Source organism: Procambarus clarkii, chromosome 89 (assembly GCF_040958095.1).
Source record: "Procambarus clarkii isolate CNS0578487 chromosome 89, FALCON_Pclarkii_2.0, whole genome shotgun sequence".
Taxonomy (NCBI): Eukaryota; Metazoa; Arthropoda; class Malacostraca; order Decapoda; family Cambaridae; genus Procambarus; species Procambarus clarkii.
Window position 1 is genome coordinate 7214748 of NC_091238.1, and position 23747 is coordinate 7238494.

At 38.1% G+C, this 23747-nt stretch overlaps 1 protein-coding gene across 2 annotated transcripts; it reads left to right on the forward strand.

The window, feature by feature from the left end:
- Nucleotides 1-16: 16 nt before the first annotated feature.
- Nucleotides 17-23383, forward strand: LOC123773460 (PTEN-induced putative kinase 1). 2 transcript variants are annotated; one of them, XM_045767255.2, is made up of 11 exons: nucleotides 17-438; nucleotides 831-1142; nucleotides 10280-10472; nucleotides 10933-11340; nucleotides 11944-12112; nucleotides 12925-13104; nucleotides 14432-14554; nucleotides 15661-15835; nucleotides 19668-19925; nucleotides 20668-20769; nucleotides 22433-23383. In XM_045767255.2, exons 1-11 carry the CDS (start codon nucleotides 298-300, stop codon nucleotides 22667-22669), a joined length of 2298 nt encoding a protein of 765 aa, XP_045623211.1. In that variant the 5' UTR covers nucleotides 17-297; the 3' UTR covers nucleotides 22670-23383. The 2 variants fall into 2 exon arrangements, with proteins under 2 accessions (XP_045623211.1, XP_045623212.1); XM_045767256.2 differs by having other exon boundaries at nucleotides 31-438; nucleotides 11947-12112.
- Nucleotides 23384-23747: the final 364 nt, after the last annotated feature.

Sequence of the window (23747 nt, forward strand, 5' to 3'; positions counted from 1 at the left end):
CCCTCGTGCCGGCGGTGTTGTGGCCAGTCAGCTGACACACTCACAGCTGTGAGGGAGTCCCGCTGCCCTCCCCCGCGGTGCCGCTCTGCTTCCTGCTGCGTATTTACTTACAAATCACGACCGTCGGGTTTTCTGTCCACAGTTCTATCGGGATTCTACACTCGCCACAAGGCCAAATACGGCCTCAAGTTTTGTTAATATCAGTGAGGTGAAGGAACAACGGTGGGCGTGTGGTGGTTGGTAGGAGGTGGTGGTGTCCGATTATGGGCGGCGGGGCGGGCTGAGGCTGAGGCCAAGATGTGGAGCCTGCGAGCTGTGATAGAGAGCGCCGTGCACCACGGCAGGCGAGTACTTGAAGCTCAACGGCGACAAATAAATCAGGTGCAGCAGTCCCAACAGTCGGCCCGACCCCCCGACGCTCGCCACAAGCTGAGCAAGGTGAGTCTGGTGTGGTCCTATAGCCTTGCCCCACCACACTACACACTACACTTGTACTATCACACGGCTTCCCATAGTAATATAAATACACCATATAACCTGAAAAAAATCATAAATGTTTTCTATGGTATTAGGATGAGTTGCAATGCATTCAAATAGCCTTGGCATGATTTGCTGAGTAAGGTTTGGTTAGGAATATGCACACAACTCGTCTTGCACTGTCATTGTAGAAGCTCTGCCCAGTTTTTTAATTCATCAAACGTTTTATAGAATTATTTTAGTGGTAGAATAACAATCATGATAATCTCTAGGAATTAGTGCAATATCATTTTCTAAGTGTCAGCAAGATAAAAACTTTCATAATTGCTTATCAGACACTTTTTCTCTTACAGTGGCAGAGTGAAGGGGGTCCCGGGGTGAGCAGGAGCGCTGCAGAATGTGCTGGTGAAGGTCAGGCATGTGCTGGTGTAAGCACTGGCTTGTCTGTACCAGCAAATGGCTTGGTTAGTCGCTGGGTTCAGGGCTTGGTTCGCAAAGTCTCTGCACCTCTCTGGGCTGAAGCTAAACGATCCACGACCAAACGACTTGTGTTTGGGGAAAGTGCCCCCTATTTTGCACTGGTGGGAGTAACACTAGTGTCAGGGTCACAACTGGGGTTAGTTACCAAGGAAGATGAATTGGAAGCCCTCTGCTGTAATATTAGAGTAAGTACAGTATTTATAACTTTTTTTGTTAGTTTTTTTTCAAGAGATGACTGTAAATTGGATTGATTTTTCATGCTAATCAAAATTATGCAAACAGTGAAGTCACACTACTTCACACCTTGATATTTATGAAAAGGAATTCTGTATGTAATGGACAAAGTGTACAATGGTTAAGGTTGTTCATTACAATGTATCTGTGGAAAATGGAAAATGTTAGGTGTCTGTGGAAAATGCATTTTTTTTTTGTGACAGCTTCACATTTAGCTGGTTAGGTGTAAATCCATCCTTAAACAATATTAAATGGATAAAAAACTGCACATTAACACTTTGAGCTGTCCGGCGTGCACGCCCCAGCCCACCCCAATGTGGACCTGGCATTTCCCGTGAGAGTGCAATCACACTAAAATGTATGTACTCTTTTTTTTTCAGTTTTCTCACATCAATTTTCGTGTTACATCGTTCATTGAGGTATCAAATTGTTTGCAATAGAATTCTCTAAAGAGATATATATGAATAGAAGGTAAAACAAACAGGCGCACTATCCACAGCAAACCAGAAAATCCGCAGAGCATTACCCATGAGTGAGCACCCATCCACACACCCACACTCAAATGTGTATACCATAAAATATATTATATCATGTGAAAAACCGGCTTTGTCATTATTTTACATTTGTTATGCATTCCTGACATTATTTGTGACAATATCATTCGTTTTTGTGTTGCTTCCTTCACATAAGTGTTTGTACCACAGTATGATATATATAAATAAATTAAAAATCTCGTACGTTCGTGTTGATATCAGTTATATTTACAGGGGTTTGGATATCATGCATAAAGAAATTGTCTGAATCTTCCACATTCATGTTGTTTATTGGAGTGCTAAACATGCCCTCATACTGCTTTTTTAGGATTTCACTAACTTCTTTGTCATCCTCCGTGTATGAACCTTCACTCGTACAAATAGGCCCAATACTGGACCAGAAAGTGTCCTTATTTTTACCAGACTTGTAGTAGACATGACACTTCAGACCCTTCTTGATCTGAATTAGGGAATGGTTCAAGTTCCTGGTCAGACGTTGGGTTTGTCCACAATACGAGGGATTCTCCTACTAGCAGCCAGCTGAGTAATCTGTAGTACAAGCCAGCATGTACAGCTTTATGCCATGCTTATCAGGTTTATTTGAATTATAAACCTTGAAAGCTAGTCAGTCCCTCCATGACATTGTGTCACATGGGCCATCACAGAAAATAGGAAGACATTGGTGCACATTTTAAAACACGTCCCATAATGATGGTGAAAAAATTGAATTTTAACAAATATTTAAATTTTGGATGCAAAATGTGTCCCTGCTGGACAACCATAGAGTTATTTATATACGCAATATCCGTCACCGATGGCCGAAAGTGTTACCAACTACTGCTGAAATTATGACAACTCAGGAAGGTTGACGCCTAGGTGAGACAGCATCTTATAGGAGCTTCCAAGAAAGTGCTTGGGCAGTAAGGCAACTCAGAGTTTGAAGCCTTGTCTCTTTACATAAACTAGACCCTTTGAGAGGTAGTTTATTTATAGACGCAATGCCTTTTGACTGTCCTAGGCATTTGTCCTAATCAAACTTTAGGTGGTGTCTCGGTACTACTACAAATTCACATTAATTGAATGAATTGTCAGAAATGGGATATTTAAAGATGTTCAGCACTTGAGATTACAATAATGTTCAAGGTTCAGAGAAAATCTAATGTCTTAACATTACTTTATTAAATAACTGTATAAATAAAACTAAATACGGATAAGTGTTACTTTACATAAGTGTCAATGAAAGATAGTTTCACAGATAAACATACTGTATAGGTCAAATAGAATGATACATGGGAGTTCACACAGAACAGAACAGTTTCCTACACTTAACACTGTTGATTAACATTTATCTATGCTGTTTCTATCATTACAGCTGATTGTGGAGAATTGCCGAGTTATCAAGGTACTTTGGGATAACGGTATTGCCTTCAACATTGGTATCATGGAAATCAATGACTAAACTAGAATACAGTATTTAGATGTTACTAGAAGCACTGCATTTCTGGGATTAAATGCATTAACATAGATAATGTATAGAGTAAATGTGTTGACTTATCAATGCTAGAAGGAATCTATTCTCACCTTACTTGATTGGGTGATGAAAAGGAAATTTGTGGCACCTGGTTACAGAGTACAAGATACAGAAAGAGATCTGGGCAAATATTTGTTTGAAAATAGGGTTGTTTTATTTATGTAACATGTTGCCTAGTTATATAATAATGTGGAATCACTGGATTGTGCAAAGTACTTAAAGAACATTTTGAATTCAGTGCCAAGTATCAACTTTTGCAACTAGAGTTAATCACGTAACCTGGAAGTGGACTGTTAGTGTGAGGAGGTGATTGATTAAAATGTTTTGTCTCGGGTTTTTGTATACTGTACAAGCAACCCTCCCCAGATACTCATTGCGTGTCAGAGGATAGAAGAAAGGCAAATAATTTTTTTTATATATAAAATGGCAAGGCTTTCTTCACTAAAAAAATGAAAAAAAAGATTCGCAGGAAAGGGTATCTGACTTTATTCCTTTTACTTTCCTTTGAATGGCCTGCACATCACGTGAGAAACCCATTCCCTTCCCTTCCCTTGTAGATTTTTAAGGCATGAACTGTAGAATTAAAACACAACTATTATACCGTAGCTATAAACTGTAGGTAGGCATATATACCATAAGTTCCAGGGGTACGTTACGTTTCAAGATACTGTATACAGTATATAGATTGTGTGATAACAGGTTTCATGATAAATTGACATCAGTGATTTTAGTCCTCATGATAGTATCGAGTATTTATCTTGAGTGCCAGAGTTATGCCAAGTTTAACCTATATATTTGTCAAAGTGTTTCAGATTACATATGGCCTGATAAGACAAAGCTGGGGAAAATAATCATAAAAATTAACCAAAAAGAAGCATTGGATAAAGAGATAATGACAGTGAGCTGACCAGAATTGACCGAGACACCAAAATACTACAACTAGCATTGAATACTACAACCTGTTAACTATATAATATTTGAAACAATACAAATCAAATGTACATGTATTACAGTATCTCATAAAAGGAATTACTAATTATAATAAATGAAACTTTAAAGAACAAATTATCTACCAAATATATTTAGAAATACTGTATCGCATTCTTCCCTCCTTTAGATTGTATGCTAATAATAAGCGAATACAGCAAATAACTTAAGTACTTCTCATCGCACTAATTACACATTACATGATCCCAGCTATAATGATCTCCCAGGAGAGGTGGAATATTGTCACTGGGTATCCCATATGACAATTCACAATCTTGAATATTAGGTGTAGTTGGGGACTCCATCATTCTTGTCTCTATCATGGACTGGAGAGGGCAGATTCTTGGGATCAGGCCCTACATCATGTTGCTTCATGGGAGGTGTCAAACTTGGACATAGAGTAAAATCACAAATAGATACTGTAGATTGGTGTCCAACTGGATATATAATGCTTGCATAAGGTGGATTTACATCACTGAGCACAACGTGGTCAACAATACAGAAGGAAGAGGCCAGGAGAAAAGGAGGAAGTAAGGAAGGGGGCGAGAGAAAAGAAGGAAGGAAGGAAGGAAGGGGGCGAGAGAAAGGAAGGCAGGCAGGCAGGGGGCAAAAGAAAGGAAGGAAGGGGGTGGGAGAAAGGAAGGAAGAGGCGGGAGAGAGGAAGGAAGGGGGAGGGAGAAAGGAAGGAAGGGGGCGGGGAAAAGGAAGGAAAGGGGGGCGAGAGAAAGGAAGGGGGCGGGGAGAAAAAAAGGAAGGAAGGTAGAGGGCAGGCGGGAGGAAGGAAGGTAGGTAGGTAGGTAGGTTAACCTTAGAGTAGAGGTGCGGTAATAATGAGGTGGAGTGAGGGAAGAGGTGATGGAGTCAGCGGTGACAACAGCGCCAGAAATAACCAGGAGTGGTGCTCAACTGGGACATCCCTGGATCATGACCTCCATCATAGTTACTTCCTTCACCTGAGTCGTTCCATTATCCATCTCGAAGGTTTTCATCTAATTATATTGATTCTCTCGTTTTTTTTAAAGATGACGTGTTTTTACCTTGTATTTTCACGTTTAGAACAATATTGTTTGTGTCGGTTATCATCTTACTTTAATAGCATATCACTTGTACGATAAGTCGATCGATAATGGTAGCGTTTTCCCAATTATGTAACAAATGTTTACCAATTTCGTACTCGCACAGAAAATATTATTCTCTGCTAGTGTATTTTTCTCCTAAATAAAAGCGTATTCCGTATAGATGTAAGGCTTACTGTACACTTACTTGGGAAGGGGGAGTGTTATGAAGTTGTCAGCGCTGGAAATAGTGTATTTTCTAAAAAAAAAAAAAAACTCATCACTTCAAGACCATCTGGATAGGCTTTTGAAATGGTCGAATGATTAGTAGATGCAGTTTAATGCTGACAAATGTAAGGTTTTGAGGGTAGGCAATGATGGTAGTTGAAAGATATCAGCTGGATAGTATTCAAATTGCCAGTCTGATTGCGAAAAATATATGGTTGTCATGATTAGTAAGACTTCAAAGCAAAAATAATCAATGTTTAAATGTTCAAAATACAAATCAAATAGAATACTGGAATATGTTTCTAGAAGCGTTAGCATTGTTGTTGTTAAAGATTCGCTACTTGGAACAAGCAGTTCCAGGTAGCACGGGCTATGGTGAGCCCGTAGGTACTGTAAGCGTTAGCAATAAAACGCCTAATATTATTCATCGGCTATATCTTCCTCGTGTTAGGGCCTATTTAGATTATACAGTTCAGTTTTGGTCGCCATACTCTAGAAAGTTCATAAATACCTTGAACGCGTTCATCAAAGAATGTTAGTTATTCCCACAAATTAGAAACCTCCCGTAAGAAGAGATTGAAAAACTTAATTTATGTTATCTATAGAAAGGCGAAGAGTTAGGGGTGACATGATTGAAATGTACCAGTGGCATAACAATTAGGGGATAATAATGTTTTGAAAATAGATCACGAAACAATGGATATAAATTGGATAAGTTTAGATTTGGTCGTCTTTGAGAAGGCTGGAAGGCTTCTAAGACGCAGGAAGGAAGTCGGGCAGGCTTTGTGAAGGCTGGAAGGCTTCTAAGACGCAGGAAGGAAGGCAGGCAGGCTTTGAGAAGTTCCAGCCTTAAGACGCAGGTTCACCACCCATACTGCAGAACTTGTCATGGCTGCTGGCCTGGTGGGTAATGGTGACCCAGCTCGTCAGGTATCCTCCACTATCCTGTTCACACTGGTTGTACTAGTTTCACTTACCGCGCTCCATAAATCTTATTATATGATACATGGGTATGATAATTTGGTATTCTGACAATGTATGCTGGAAGAATTAGAAAAATGGTTGCAACATGATTGATGCTTTAGTCCGTGAGATTCAGTTGCCACTTCAATTCATTCTCTTGACGCAGACGTGTTAGTTGTGTGTGCTTATTAATTCCAGTAATACCCAAATGAAATTATTATTATTTATGGCTGTAAGAATAAAATGTAGAGGAAAGGCCAAAGTAAAATGATAAATACGTAAACATTGGTTAATCGTTGTGACCTTGAAGCTTCTGCGGGAAGTGTGTGTGGGGGAGAGGATACAGCAGCCTCCGTGAAGCGTTCCCAATACTCACGCAGTCCACACAAGAATAAACTTCTTGGTGTGCAATGGAACAAAAGCGATATTGAGACATGACCCTACCAATAATTATATATTTATGATCGTATCCCTTCACTGTACGTACTGGTAAAGTGCGCAAGTCAAATGTTATATACAAAATAGCTTTAAATGTATATATACAATAAAACATAATGGAAGTGAAGTACTGTAGTTTCATTGCGCCAAGCCATTTGCAACTAAAATCACGAGGCTCAGGAAAGGGGGGATCTTAGCTTTACATTATTATGCAATTTGTACACATTACGAAACTCACAAAAATAGCTACAGGTACAGTTATTTCACGGGCCAGAGCAATAATGCCCATATTACTGCCAACTTTACTCAGGTAGTAAGTGCTAATCTGACTAGTCTACTCGTTTTAACTCGAACCAAGAAAAGGCCAATAAAGTATTTGGAGAAGTTGAACAGTGACCAAAATTATCCCAGGACTAGGTCATGTGTAATACATGCAAGGAGCAAAAGCTTCAAGCTCAACAAGCCAAAATGTAGGGCAGAAAACATGAGATGCTTTTTTACCCAAGCGACCAGCTTTCTGTCCCTGTTAAGGCCATTAAATAGATGGTGGTCCTCACGTGAATTCAGGTAAAATTCTCATACCAGAAATGGTCGAAGGCATCAGGAGTAACAACACTACAAACTAGACATGATGTGGCTTATCTCATTGAGATCATGGATGTGAAATATTCAGCATCGAGTCCATAGACTTTAACATTACAGTAGTTTAACACAGTACTAGTGAATTAAGATACTGTACAGTACTTTATTCAATTTCAAAACATGTTAAGATGACATAAAATATTAGCATTCTGGGCACAACATTTTGGTTACTTTGATGGGGGAAGAATATGTGGGCAACGGGGGAGAGGCGAGAGAAGGGCGTTTGTGGGCAGGGAGGGAGAAGACTGAGGACTGAAGACCTGTACTCGCCAGGAGGAGACGAAGTATATATATGCTGGAGGAAATGGGGGAGTGTTTGACGGTGGGGCGGGGATTGTGAAGATGTTTTAGATATTAATAATAATTTATTGTCCAAGGACAGACAGCCAGTGTATATAGACATGGGTGACGTGTATTGAGCCCCCACCCCCTTAGGGTCAAATTACTGACCCTTCTCAGGATGCAACCCCACAGCACGCTAACTCCTGGGTACCTATTTACTGCTAGGTGAACAGGTACATTAGGTGATAGGAAACCGCACCCAACCATTTCTGTTCTGTCTTGGATTCGAACCTGGAGTTTCCGATTGTAAGTCAACAAATTTGACTGGTAAAGGCACTCTCAGAACTTAGGGATTAATGAAGATTGTTACAGCAATTTTTTTAATTATTTTTTATATCACAAACTTGGCTACACATTTACAATGCTAACTAGCATAGATTAATGCCATAGTGTCATTAATGTGCGTTTACAAAGGAGAAATGCAATTCGGATCAGCTTCCACATAGTTGAGTCGAGTCGAATCACCCCCCAGGACTTCTTCCTGCCCCAAGCAGGAAGAAGACCTGGGGAAGACCTAAGCCCTCCATCCCCCACTCCACCTCCCCCTGACAACCCATTCTCGCAAATTTAATAAGTCAATATTGACTTATTAGTTGCGTGCATAGGTGACATACTAAACATAATAATTTCCCTTGAAAAGCTTCATAGAAAACACCGACCTTACCTAACCTACTTAGTATGTTAAAATAAGCATCTTATAGCTTCGTAATTACAATTGTTACTTAACCTATTATAGGTATAGGTTAGGTAATAATTGTAATTACGAAGCAATAAGATGCTTATCTTAACATACTAAGTAGGTTAGGTAAGGTCGGTGTTTTCTATGAAGCTTTTCAAGGGAAACTATTATGTTAAGTATGTCACCTATGCACATATTTAATAAGTCAATATTGACTTATTAAATTTGCGAGAACGGGTTGCCCCTGAACCCCTGGCAACTACCTCACAGGAGGATGAGCCTACCCAAGTAGCAATGACCATGGAACAACTTCCTACACTTGTGGGGAGTGAGGGTGAAAATAGATATAGGAAAGTGAGCTTCAAGATAATGTACTCAAACATTAATGGGATTACCAATAAAGCAAGTGAACTGGCAGAAAGGGCGCAAGAAGAAAACCCAGATGTAATAGGACTCATGGAAACAAAATTGTCAGGAGTCATAACAGATGCTGTGTTTCCAAAGGAGTACTATATAGTAAGGAAAGAGAGGGAAGGGAGAAGAGGTGGAGGAGTGGCCCTGCTGATAAGGAAGGACTGGAGTTTTGATGAGATGGAAATTCTGGGCTGTGATGGGTTCAGAGATTACATAACAGGAACTACATGGAGAGCTAAACTCTTGGAAGTGGCAACAAGGAACTTTCTGAGCCAGCACGTCAGGGAACCCACAAGAGTGAGAGGCAATGATGAACCAGCTAGACTCGACTTAATATTCACCCTGAATGAGTCAGAAATAAGGGATATCAAAGTTGAAGCCCCCATAGGAATGAGTGACCACAGTGTATTGACATTTGAGTACATGGTGGAGGTAGGGATAACCTATCCAAGGATGGGATCGGAAGGGAAAAGACAAAATTACCGAAGAGGAAATATGACGAGATGAGGAACTTCCTAAGGGGAATACCATGAGAAACGGAACTTAGAGACAAGACTGTACAGGACATGGGTGTGTGGAAGACCTGGGCACTGCTGGGCACCCCTATCTACTAGGGTAATAATTCCATGGAATTGCTTACCTGCCAAAGTCATAAATGCCAAAACATTGCTTTATTTTGAATTTGAACTTTAAAAATTCCTCAGGAATAATGGGGTGGGGGTACCTTTGACAAGCCACCAGCTTCCTAGCCTTGTTGAGCCCACTAGATATTGTGGCTCTCAAGTAGATTCAGGTAAATGTTCAGACTTGAAGATCTGGTATGTAGATGATGTCTCCTCTGTTACGAAGGCCAAACTGATCCTCCCGAGGATGCAACCCCAAATCAGTTGCCTAACTCCTGGGTAGCTATTTACTGCTAGGGAGAACAGAACATTAAGTAAAAGGAAATGTACCCAACCATTTATGTTCTGCCTGGAAACTGAACCTGGGATTCCTGATTGTGAGTTGAGAACTGCAAGGAGCCAAATGAAGTAGAGTATTGTACTGTTCAGTACATACTTGTATGTATCTTGTTTTATGATACTGTAATGAAACAGCCTGCAAAAGGGCTAAATTATAATATTATATACTTGTGCATTGTGTGAAGGCAATTTATCCATGCATGGAAATTAGCCCATAAAAAATTGATTCATTCACATTTATGTTCATATTCTTGACAGTTGAACCTGTTTATTACAGTTCAGGAAGGAATGAGGTTAACAGAATATTTTTGCAGGAAGCCATCTCTCGAGCAGGATGGCTACACAATCCTGAATACTGGCAACATCAGAAAGATTTGAAAGAAGGGAAGGATGAATCATTTGAAGAGTTTGAAGCTGAGCATGTCTTTTCCTTGACTGACTTTGTGCTAGGACCAGTCATTGATAAGGGCTGCAGTGCTGTAGTATACGCTGCCAAATGGAATGCAGGTGTGTGTTACTTTTAAACAAATTTGTTTATGGTAAGTGTGAAGGAAAATGATAATGGTGCATATATTAAGGAATATATAATTATAAGTAGGCTATGGTTTTAATCTTACCTGCCAAAAGTCCTATATGTAGGCATAATTTATATTTTCTTATTTTATAGTCTCCCCAATTATTAATCTTTTATTATTTTACCATGCTTACCCTTTTATACAAGGTTTCATTCCGTTAAATTTACAAATTTGTATTATAAAAGGATTACTTGAAATGTAATGGTTGAGAAAGGTGTCAGATTTGTGGAGTCAGTTTAAAATTCCTTGCATTTTGCATTTTTATACTTGGTGCAGCAACACAGTCTTGTATTAATGGGAAGGCTTGCTCCTTTCCATTAATTATTTACTTTTAATTTCCTAGACATTTAGGTTGCTTAATCAAAGAATATATTGCTCTAAATTTATTTAAGATGAGCCCGAAGTTAAGGACTTCGCTTCTCAACCTCTGAAGCGACAAAGGTCAGAGTCTCCAATAAGGCCACTCGAACAGCACGAGGTGGTAATGCAAGATGAACAAATGGCATCATTCTTTGTTCCTGTCACTGAAGAAGTAGAATCTTTCAGTGGTTCGGATGAAAGTCGAATGAATCTGGATCGTGAATTTTCTTTAACTGACTTGCGTCAAATTGATATAGATGAGTTGAGTGTAGAATTGGAAGCAGAAAGTTTGGCCTGCAATACTCAGAAGCCACAGGATCACACTAAACGTGTCAAGTTCAAGACAGAAGAGAAGTCGAGCAGCAACATGAAGAGGACATTGACCATGGAATCTGTTCAAGGGGCTGTGGCCAGTCCAACAACTACACATCATGAATCGGGTAATAAAGAAATATATTTTGGAAACTTCAATGAACAAATGTTGCTCTCTCTTGCTCGTATCTTTTTCTTTTAGAATTTTCTTTCTCTTCTCATCTTTTAATTGTTCAAATGTCTCCATTCCTCTGCACTTCTTAATGAACTTTTCTGTTTTCTCCTTTATAGTTCTCTTTTACACTATATTTCTAAATTTTAAATATTTTTGAAGAGGCCAACTGTTAAAAAATGCATGGTTGAAATTTTACATATACAGTAGCTATTTAATAAATGGCTGTGGTTGGAAGAGTCAGTGTGAGACAAACGTAGTTATGTAAATGTTATCTTGTAATTTGGTATAATAGACATGTAGGCTAAGACAAGATTGTTAAAACTGCATTATTTTAATAAACATACTGTACTTCCATTGCTCTATAATGTATTTTTGTCATGTTTTAGAATGATCTCCCTCTAGTATAGTTAGTTCAGATAGCATTAAGTGAATGCACGAGTCAGAGTTTTAAATGTTTTTTACACAAGTTCTTAATTTAATGAATCTTTATTTAATATTTTTTTGCAGGGTAATTTGTGTGTTAAGCAAGAATAATTTTGGTTATTTTTCTTTCCAGCAGTGGTCAAAGAAAAGACTAATATACAAGAATACCCCTTAGCAGTGAAGATGATGTTTAACTATGAAGCTGAGTCCAATGCTCCTGCTATTCTTAGAGCTATGTATAAAGAAATGATTCCAGCAAGAAGTTTACAATTGGATGAAGAACAAATTGAGTGGCAGGAAAGGTATATATTTCTTTATCTTACAAACTATTGAGAATTTACATTAAATTTGTACATAAATTGTCAGCAAACATATAAAAAGAATGAGGTGATGAAAGATCAACTTGGGTAGGTTAATCAGTAGATGCTTTCCTTTTAAAATTCAGTTTTTGCACAGGAGGGTATTGGGGCTGATGAAATCATTGGAGGGTAGTGGATGGGTAGTGTTAAGAGGAAGGTAGTTTATTCTTCAGTAATCTCAAGGATTTGTTAATTGGAACCTTGGTGGAAAGTGAAGTAGTATCTGTATTATCTACCTAGGTATTCTTACTTTGTCCCTTATTATTTGCATTAAGTTGCCAATGTATTCAAAATATGTATTATTGATGGTGCCTAGCAGTTTAGACAAATTTTGCTAAAATGTCAGCAAGTCTGAGGGGCGATACTAATATTAAAGTTGATTGAATGTATGGAAATGTTAGGTTTGTGGGTTTAAGGTAAACTATAAATGACTAGGTCTGGGATTAGGAACAAAACAATTCAATGATAATAAGACATGATGAGGTATAGTTATTGTATTTTTCTCAGGGGTTCTAGAATTTGTGCCCAATAGTTCCTTAAAGATGAGTGGCAATATATCAATTAACTACTTAAACTACATATACCCATTAACCTTAATTAAAGAAATGAGGAATTAACAGGATCATCAACACCAACACTAAAAACACAGCACCTGAGCATCTGTTCATGCTCTGGTGTAATGGTTATAAATACTGTGTAAATGTGATTTAATTTGTAAAAAAACTTTCATAATTAGATGAATTTTTTTTCATCAGGTTTTGCAGTAAACACATGAATCTACCACCCCATCCAAATATTGTGGAGATGCCCTGTGTATTTGTTGATCGCATACCCTTCCTAGAAGACTCAATGCACCTGTATCCAGATGCACTTCCAGCACGAATTAACCCACGAGGATATGGCAGGAACATGAGTTTATTTTGCGTTATGAAAAGGTGAAAATTGTCTTGACATTGATATTCTTAATTGCGTGGTACATACAGTATTATGACTAAAGCACGAGGCACCATGTATGTCTGGTGAGAGACTAGGCATGACTTGTCAGTAGGCACATGTATGTAGACCATATGGGCTATTATTGACAAAGGCAGTTGGCTTGTTAGTGACATGGAATAATTACCTTGGCTACCTAGAAGTGGATCGGTGTCCTGGTGACCCTGGTTGGTGGTCTGGTTAACCACGCAGTTAGACACCACTTCTCGCTGTCTAACATACAGTTGTTTATCAAGTTTCTTTTGAACACTTAAGAGGTAACTTTGTGGTGCAGTTGTTAAGGAATTATTAACTTTTAACTGAAAATTTAAAAGAAAATGGAAAAATGTTAAAATGTTTCTAAATTTAAAAGTTTTAATTGCAAATCACAGAGTGAAAGAAACATTAAAATACATATTGCTAAATTTAATGGGTGGTGCATTCATGTGCATACATAAATTTTGTGCTTAATTTTCACATGTGCATAAATGAATGCACTCTTCAGAATTGCTTGGTTCACCACATGATACCTGCTTGATGGTGTTCTGGGAGTTTTTCTACTTCCCAAGCCCGGCCCAAGGCCAGTCTTGACTTGTGAGAGTTTAGACCACTAGGCTGTTGCTTGCAGCGGCCCCGCAGACCCACATACTCACCACAGCCCAGTTGGTCCGGCACTCCTTGGAGGAAACTATCTAGTTTAGTTTTCCTCTTCAAGAGGAAACTATCTAGTTTCCTCTTGAAGATGTCCATGGTTGTTCCGGCAATATTTCTAACGCTCGCTGGGAGGATGTTGAACAACCGTGGACTCTTGATGTTTATACAGTTCTCTCTAATTGTGCCTATGGCACCCCTGCTCTTCACTGGTTTTTGAGTGTGTTTTACTTTTTGTTATTACTTTCCTTGCCAGGCTGTTTTTGATCTGGTTACATTATCATAATTTTAGTTGTATATATTTGTGATTCATTTATTTTTGCTATTAGTGTTAGGTGTTGCTGCTAGAAGAAATTAAGTACTGTACTGTATTACTAATGCAAGTGAAATAAACAATGAACTTAAAAGTAGATAGAGAGAAGCATTTGCTAATCTTAATGCACTACTGATTGTTCATGAAATGTTCAACTCTTGCTGCTTTTAACAGACCTGATACAGATATTACTTTTGTGTTACTTAAGATTGTTCACTATTTAATGCATTGATTTTTTTTTTCCATCAATGAGTTTGGAAATAATTTATGTAGGTTGCCTTTGAACCAGGACAATCTCTACTATATATTTTGTGCATCACTTGCAGGTATGATATGAGTTTGCGTGAATACTTGACTAGGCACACTCCTCCTGATCATACATCGCTTCTACTGCTGACGCAGCTGTTAGAGGCTGTACTTCATATCAATAACCATAATGTGGCTCACAGGTAATAGTAACCAGCAAAAGATTTGAGATTTCTTTAGTAACAAAGATCATCTTGTGTTATGCAGCACTGAAATGTTTTATAGAATACTGGAAGATATATTTATGGAATAGATACTCATCAGCGCAGAGGCTGAAGTGTGGGAAATATGCAGACATTGATAGATTATGTGCAGAAGTTATGAAATGCTGCCGAGTAAAAATAATTGATTGGTTGTCGAGAATTTGCCAGAAACTAAATTGGAAAATTGTACTGTGCAATTACAGTAATGGGAAAAAGTGCTGTGATTTTCTTAATAATGTGTAAACATTTCATACATACAGTATCATAACTGTATCCCCTGTTTTCCAATATCAGCCAAGAGAAAAACAAAATGAGCAATATAGTGAAAGAAGGTTACTGCAATTAAAAAATAGATTGGGAAATATCATTTCATTTTATTATTCAGCAGTATAAGTAGTACTGTATACCTCTTGATTAGACAATGTGAACAGTGCTTCTTGTAAATTGTCATAGGGATTACTGTATGTTAAAACACCAGTACATTTGCCTCAGTGTTACAAGCTTTCCACCCAGCACTGACTCCTCCTATGTCTTCTTAATTGTCCACATTCGCCTGCATGTCTGCCCATCTTTTTTGGCCTACTCTTTACTTCTCTTAGATTAGCTTTAGTGCAGTCTCTTCACCTTGTTTTGTCATCATTTTGTCACCAAACCCAGACCATATATAAGTAATCGTTTCCTAGTCTTGTGGTTTATTGACTCGTGTGTCCCATGATATTTTCATTCCTTTCTAACACCACACACGAGCTAGATTATCCATTTCCACTGCTCTACTTCTTGGTTTTTCACATTTATGCCATTCATTTGTCAACATTTGTAAACAACTGTTGTTGTACACTTTCATGCACACTGTAGGCTGTATCTATTTCAATTTTTTTTCTAATGAGATTTTGTAGAACCTGATTGACCATATTGTGAATTTTGTGAATTGCTCTTTTATTTATTTTTGGAACATTGGCTCCACATCCAGTTGATGTGGAAAATGTGGTACTGATTAGCTGTAAACTTTGTGCATACAAATTGTAAAAGGATAATGTTTGTTTCAGAGATCTCAAATCAGACAACATTCTTCTCTCACTGGCTGAAGGAGAGCAATACCCATTGCTAGTTTTGACTGATTTTGGTTGTAGTGTTACTACTGATTCATCCAACATGACTGTACCTTTTCCTTCTCGTGAATCAGACCCGAGGCAAGGCAATGCTGCATTAATGGCTCCCGAGGTAAGAAATTGCTGATGCATGAATTTAATCGGTTAGCTTAATTATAAATATTGCAGAAGTGTCAGTTTCTGTATAATACAGTATTAATAGTAGTTTATTTGCATTAATTAATAATATAGCCATGTAGTAAGGAATGACACATTTGGCCTAGGATGCACTACCACTTTACAAGTGGTTTAATGTTTCACACATTTCCTTTTCATTTTCCGTGTATCTGTCCCTCATTTTCAACCTCTGAATATTATCCTTTACCTGCAACTTGCTTTTAATGAATTTATAGAAAAGGCCTGGATCTGATTTACATTTGTCTGCAATACCGTTCTCAAAGTTCCTCTCTGCCTCTCTCCTTATTGACGTGTAGTTGTTTCTTGAATCTTTGTATCGCTGGTATGTTTCAGAGTTTGGTCTCTTTCTATAATGATTCCATGCTTGTGTCTTGATCTGTCTGTCTGTTTGCATGTCTGTTTTGGTATGAATGTTTGTGTGCCTTTATCGTATATTTTGAAAAATTTGGCATACATTTCATTTACTTCCTTGCCTAGCAACAAGTCTGTCCAATTATACCCCATGAAAAAAATTTCTAAGTTCCCCATAGCATCCTCTCTTAAAATTGGGTTTAACAGCTGTTTCACTTTCCCCATTCCCTACTAGATTATATCGCATAGCGTATTTAATGTCCAAGAGGACGTGATCACACTTTCCCAAGGGAGGAAGGTACCGCATGTCAAATACCTCTTCTTCTTTCCTGGTGAATACTAGATCCAGTACTGACGGAATATTCCTTTCCCTCATTCTTGTGGCCTGCTTGACGTGTTGATACATGAATGTCTCCAAGATGAGGTTTACAAACCTGCCTGTCCAAATGTCCTCTGTTCTTGCCTCGTAGGCCTCCCAGTCTATTGCCAAAGTTGAAGTCCCCCAGTATCAACAATCGGGATTTATCTTTGCCAGCTCTTAACATAATCTCTATCATGACCTTTATGAGGCCCTCTCGTTTGTCATCCAGTTCTTCCTTTGTCCATGTGTTGCTTGCTGGTGGGCTGTAGGCATTTAAAATTATCAGCTTATCATCTTGATTCCAGAGCTGCAATGCCATTATGTCAATATCTCAAGGGTTTTCAAATATTGATTCTTTACCTTCAGGTGTTCTTTCACCAGCACAGCCACTCCTCCCCCTCTTCCTAGTTTTCCTGTCACATCTCCAAACTGAGTAGCCCCTTGAGAATACGACCTCATTTAATATATTTTCTTCAAGTTTCGTCTCTGTTAATGCAACAATATCTGGGACTTTGAGCTGAATTATATATTTCAACTCCAATATTTTCAATCTCACTCCATCTATGTTGGTATATACTGTACTACTTTCAGGGATATGTTCCCCTTCCCTTTGTTCTTTACACCCCTTCCTTTAATGATTTTGTTGCTTTGTCTTTATGTACCATTTCACAAGCTTTCCAGTCCCTGACACTGTAGAAAAAAGAATTCCTTTCTTCTTCATTTCTATCCCCATTTAGATGTTTTGCTTCAATCAGGCTCATTTTCAGTTTCTCTCTGTCCTCTTTTGAGAGGTCTTGTCTTATTGACCAAAGTTTGCCATCCTCGTCACATTGCAATTTTCTGGTATTCCGAAGCACTTCTGTCATATACTTCACTCCATTAGACGTCACCCTTAAGGGGTGGTTCTTGTCTTTCTCATATTTTCCTATTCTCCTAAAATCACTAACATGTTCCTTTGAATTTAGGCCTTCTCCTAATCCTACTATTTTTTCTATGATTATCATCTCTTCTACTGCTCAGTCCACCCTAGATGAAATTTCCTTCTCTAAACATCCAAAAATTATTATGGACTTCTATCGACAGTGTTTTGTACCCGTTTACTGTTGGTTACCAGTTCATTGCTTGCCTAAGATCCGCTTCTTGTTTATCATTTCTTGTTTGGACTTCCAAACACACTTCCTTAACCACCGTGCTGCGCTGAGTTTATTGTGAAATTCCCCCTGTGCACATGAAATAACGTGTTCCCAACAAATTCTTTTTTCTTCGTAAAATGATAAATTCCCTTCCCTGAACATATCTATGTAAACATAAATACCAAATTCCACTTACTTTGGCTGTGGGGACGTGGACAAGGTGCGCTGTGATGTCATCAGGGGCTGGTCGCCCGTGCGTGACACGCCCAGACACGGTCGCGCGGGCCATTCAAGCACCGGATGTTGCCACAAATATATTTTCAATTATTTGTTCTATGTATTTCCAATGCGGTTCTATTTGTTTTTTTTTATCGTATATGCATATTTGTGTCCTTTACAATATGTATACAGTAGAACGTTCATAATGTTCCATGGAACTGTGATACATGTCATTAATGTGTCAACAATAAATGTTTATTGTCGCAATATTACTTGTTAAAAATTCACTAAAATTACAATATGTACAGTTTCATACACTATTTACACAGTAACACACTGTATTACACACTCAGTACTTTGGAAGTGAGTAATAATTAACGAAGTAGTCCATGGTACACAGCGCGACTTCGATCTCGTTGCACCAGGTACAGATAGATTTTCCCTTCCTGTTTCTTCGTTCAGTGTGCTTGCAAATAACGCACTCGCGTACACCCTTGGCATTAGTACCTGTAGGTGGTATGTAGCCAAGCTTGTAAAACGTAAGGTAGTCTTGAAAAGATTACAGGAAAAGATCACTTTGTAAGGTCCCACACACGAAGAGATTCAGCCAGCCGCAAAGTGTGTCCATGAGTCAAGAAGAGATTCAGCTTTTCTTGAAAATATCTATGGAAAACACCACCATGGAAGCCGTTAACACTGTTAATCTATGATACTTCTATCAGATGAATCATCACTGAATGTAGTAAACGATTCATCTATGTATCATCTATAAAAATTGGAGATGACATGGGTGGGCAAGAGTGGCGCTCAAAGCTACAACTGGATATGCTCGCTATATTGTCCTCGTCAGTGCTGTATCACTTACATCCGACCTTTGTGTTAGGTCCTTATTGCGCCTAGCTTCACCAATATTATGACCCTTCTGTTCTTCAAACAATAAGGTTTGAATTTTATGGACAGAGAACGATATTTCAACACTGTCAGACAGGTGTTTGGGAGCCAGAGGCACGTGCACCACTCATGGTTGCTCACTCAGTACTAACCCAGCCAGCAGCCCTAGGGCATTCTGGGGATTTTTTCTAAGATGGCTGCCTCTCACTGGAGGTCCTAAGAATCCATTTCGTACACAACCAACCGCGCACACATTTAGAATGGGTACGAAAAAATCAGAGTTTTCTTGGTTGGCGCAGTTTCCCACCGATTGAGAATACTCGGTTGGTGCAGTTAAGTGATTAAGGAATCCAGAACCTTGTACTGTACCTGTATATCACTGGTTAGACCAATCCTGGAGTTCATACTTTGTTAACACAAGACAAAGTTAGAGAAGATTCAGAGTTATGCCACCAGACTAGTCCCAGAGCTGAGAGGTACAAGTTACTGTACTAGGAAAGGCTGCAGGAATTAAACCTCACATCCCTGGAAGACAACAGAGTTGGGGGAGAGATGATCATCACCTACAAAATTCTCAGGAATTGACAGGGTGGACAAAGACGAACTATTTTGCATGGGTAGAACACAAATAAGAGGACACAGGTGGAAGCTTAGTATTTTACCAAGGAAATAGTTTCAGATAGTTAGTAAATGACTAATTTTTGTGTAATAAAAACTATTTGTACTGTAATTTATTTAGCAATTACGAACATATTTCCTGAATTTGCATATAGGTGCAAACTAAATGTATAATTGGCTTATTTTGTTCACAGGTTAAGACTGCTACACCTGGCCTCTTGCGATCTGTGAACTTCACTCACTCAGATCTATGGGCAGTTGGAGCTCTGGCGTATGAAATTTATGGACTTGAAAATCCATTTTGTGGTTCTCAGCAGAATACATTAGGAAACAGACCCAAATATTTGGACTCTGCTACCTACAAAGAGTCTCAGTTGCCTCGTTTACCAAAGTGTGTTCCGTCTTCTGTGAAACACTTGATTCATGACCTTTTACGCCGTAACCCAAGAAATGTGCGTACTTTATGGCTTTAAATTCTAATTAAGTAGATGTTAGAAATGTGGTGTTTTGATTGGCTTTGAAAGTGATGCTTAATTTCGAGGTTAGGAAACTTTATGCTTATTTTCCTGAATATGGAATAAATATGGATAAGTTCAGATTTGGAAAGGACCTGAGTAAATACTAGTTTAGGAAAAATGATTATTGATTTATGGAACAAATTGCTAGATAAGATAATAAATGTGGGTTTGCTAGATTTTCAGTGGAGGTTAGACAAATATATAAATGGGTTTGGTTGGGTATAAATTGTTGTTGTCTTGCAAGGGCCAATATGCCATCTGCACTTTTCTTTATTCATACAATATGTTCTTGTTTTATAAAGTACTGTATATATAGTACAGTATTTGTGCAAGTATACATTTTTTTTTTTTTTTTTTTTTTTTTTTTAAGTTTTGAACAGCTGAGTGACAGTTCTTGGTGATGCATAATTTAGATTTACATTTGTTTTCCCCAGAAGACATTCCCTGCATGAATAAAAGACAATTTAGTTTTGGAAAATACTGGTATTACAATAATCTGTTACTGGAATGCATGATTGGGGCTTGGATTGTAGTGAACCCAATATGTGGGATGAATTGAAATGTAAGTACAGTATTCCTAGCTCTCTTTGCAGTAATGCAAGGCTAAACTAGTACTGTATCTCTTTATTTGTGAACAGGCATGTAAATTTATTTTAAAATATTTTCCTTTTGCCAGCGACCCAGTGTAAACATTGCAGCAACATTATGCCAGTTGATACTCTGGGCTCCAAGCAAATGGTTGAGTCGACGTGCACTTACGCTGCCCACGCACACTGAGGTAAGAATAAATCATACAGTATTTAGTAATGTATGATGTTTCTTATAACTTTTCATGGAGCATCACTAGGGCTATGTGAACCATATCTGTTCATTTATCTATATATCTTGCCATTTATAATTCTGACGTCTTGTTTCCTCTCGAAACTTTCCTTAATTAAGGGAGATATCCAGTACGGAGCATTTCATGGTAGTTCTTCATTAATTTAATCTATTTTAGACTTTTCATTCCCTACATGCCTTGAGGCCACCTTGGTTGTGCACTCTACCTCTCTGGAACACAGTACCAAGTCTTTCCTATCACCTTTTGTGGATAATACCAAATCAGCATGAAAATGTACTTTTTTGTAGAAGACACGGAAACCCTACAAACAGATATCCATAAAGTCTTCCAGTAGTTGATTGATTTGTTCATTTATTATGCACCCCATTTTCATCCCATGGGGAGGTAGTGGAAAAAGTTACAGAGGAACATAATGGGCTCAGGAACCAAACTCCAAATTTCATTTAGCTAAGCAAGCAACAATTTTGTGATGCTAGTTATGCAGTTTAATGAATGTCAGTGGCTTTTGTAGCATAAATGCATCAAGAAATGGCTAACAACAGTCTCTGAGCTGAGTAATTAGCGTCTGTGGTGAGGCAGTTACTAATTTAATTTTATTTTTGTACCTGGATTGGGTTCTGGGAGTTGTTCTACCCCAGAGGCCAGCCTGGGGCCAGGCTTGACTTGAGAGTTTGGTCCAACAGGCTGTTGCTTGGAGCGGCCCGCCGGCCCACATATCCACCACAGCCTGGTTGGTCCAGCACTTCTTGAAGAAAACTATCTTGTTTTCTCTTGAAGGTGTCCTCGTTTGTTCTGGTAATATTTGACAAGCCGGCGACTTGGCAAAGGCTTCCCCATTTGCTCCGATGATCTTTTCTAGTTGTATTTTAAAATCCAACAGTTTTGGCATTTATGGCTTCAGCAGATAGATTGTTCCATGGGTTTATAACCCTATGGGTGAAACAGCATCTCCTGTTCTCAGTTCTACATTGTGGCTTGTTGAGCTTGAAACCGTTGCTTCAAATCTTTTTTTTGGTGGTACAGTATTCTGATTTTTGCGGTTTCACTAAATTTTTGATATAGCTAGCTACAAGACAGTGCAGCTGCAGTACACTGTCTCAATTTTCTTTAATAACCCCATGTATTTTAATGAATTCTTGAATGTTTGTTCTCAAGTTTTTGGGGAAAGCTTCTTTAAGGGGGTTATGTTCAGTGATGTCAAGTTTTAACACACTGAACAAATAAGCTAGATAAAAGCTGGTGTTCTGTTCACTTTGAATCTGCTTTTACTTGTGAGTTTCCATTAAACACAGAGGAGAGATGTTTTTTCATCTTTTTAAAGTTCCAGTATTTTCTGTGAGCATTTTATTGAAGATATGTGGAAGTTTTGTACATAAAGTCATCACGTGTGCCATGACATAATGACAGAACATTGAGATGAACACACCTAGTTTTGCAGCACTTCACCAAAAACAACTGAATTATGTTCATACAACCTTAGATACCATACCTTATGCTCCCTTTTAAAAATTAAAAAAATGCCTCCCATTTCAGCCTTAACAATGTCTGTTTTCAGAAACAAAGCAAAACTTCCTGTAACTTCGTGTGTATTATCTTCTAGATCATGCAGTGGCTATTGTGTCTTACCACCAAAGTGCTATGTGAAGCTCGGCTCTCACGAACACACAGCACAGATGGAAAAAAGAATGTTGGACAGAGAAGAAGAATGGAGGAGATGAGAGGAGGAGCATCAGATCGCCAAGGTGGACAGTTGGAATATGAATTGGTATCAACATTTTTAGCTAGGGTTCATTATATGGATATTATTCAGGCTATCAAATGGAATCGGGCTTTTTAAGTATTGTTTCCATAGCCTAAATATGGTTGTAATTTATACCATCAAAGGCGCTCTATACAAATAATTTGCTTCATAGGAAATCCTAACATGTTGGTTGATCAGAGGGTGCCATTGTTATGGGAGAGTTGGTGTATTGTGGATAGAATTTTAAAATGTCAATGATTTTTATTAGTTCTTAAAATCTGTAAGTTGTAGTAAAGCACAAATTTTAAGAATCCTGTAAAGTCTATATATCTAATAAATAATGCCTTGGAAACATGAAATTGTTTCTGAACTAAGCACCAGCTGGAAAAGAGAATGATAGTTTTAAGGTTTATTCAATATTGTCAGTGCAATTAGTATATAAAATAATAAAATACTCTATACTTGAATTAAACAAATAATTATTCAACATAAGTAAAAATTAAGGTTACCTACAAATTGGAAACAAAAAACTTAACATGTAGTTTATACCATAATATGACAGGTTTTGTAATGCATTTTGTTGTGCTTTATCACTTATAATAACTTAGTCTTTAGTTAATATGTAGTCATTTTAAGTAACGGAATGAGAGAAATTAACATGATTAAACTCCTGAAAATTTTCTTGTGGGTGTGATGATTTGAGCTGTAACGACAGGCTGAAAAATATTGTCTTCAAGGGGTAACATTTTGCTGTAATATTAATTCTGCCATTGCAATGTAGGGTCATTAAAATATATTATGCTTAATGAATGGACTTTCCTTAAGTTGTAAGTAATATTTGGGTTACATTTCTTAATTTCCCTAATAGGTCATTTCTTAATTTCCCTAATAGGTCACTAGTTAAAATATACTTGCATGCTGCTCCAGATTTGGATGACCAGACAGCCAGATTATATCAGGAGATTCCTGATAATGGTGATTTGTCAATCCCTCCTTGTGACATCACAGGTGGCTGGCTGATGGGCAACATGGCTAACAAATTGAAACTACGCATTTATTTCCCAGAACAGTAAGAGTACAGTTATGTTCTTTTTCAATAATTTGTTGTTTTTCTCATATCTAACCGATCATGGAATAACTTTATTTCTAAAGAATTGGTTGACAGTCATTGCAT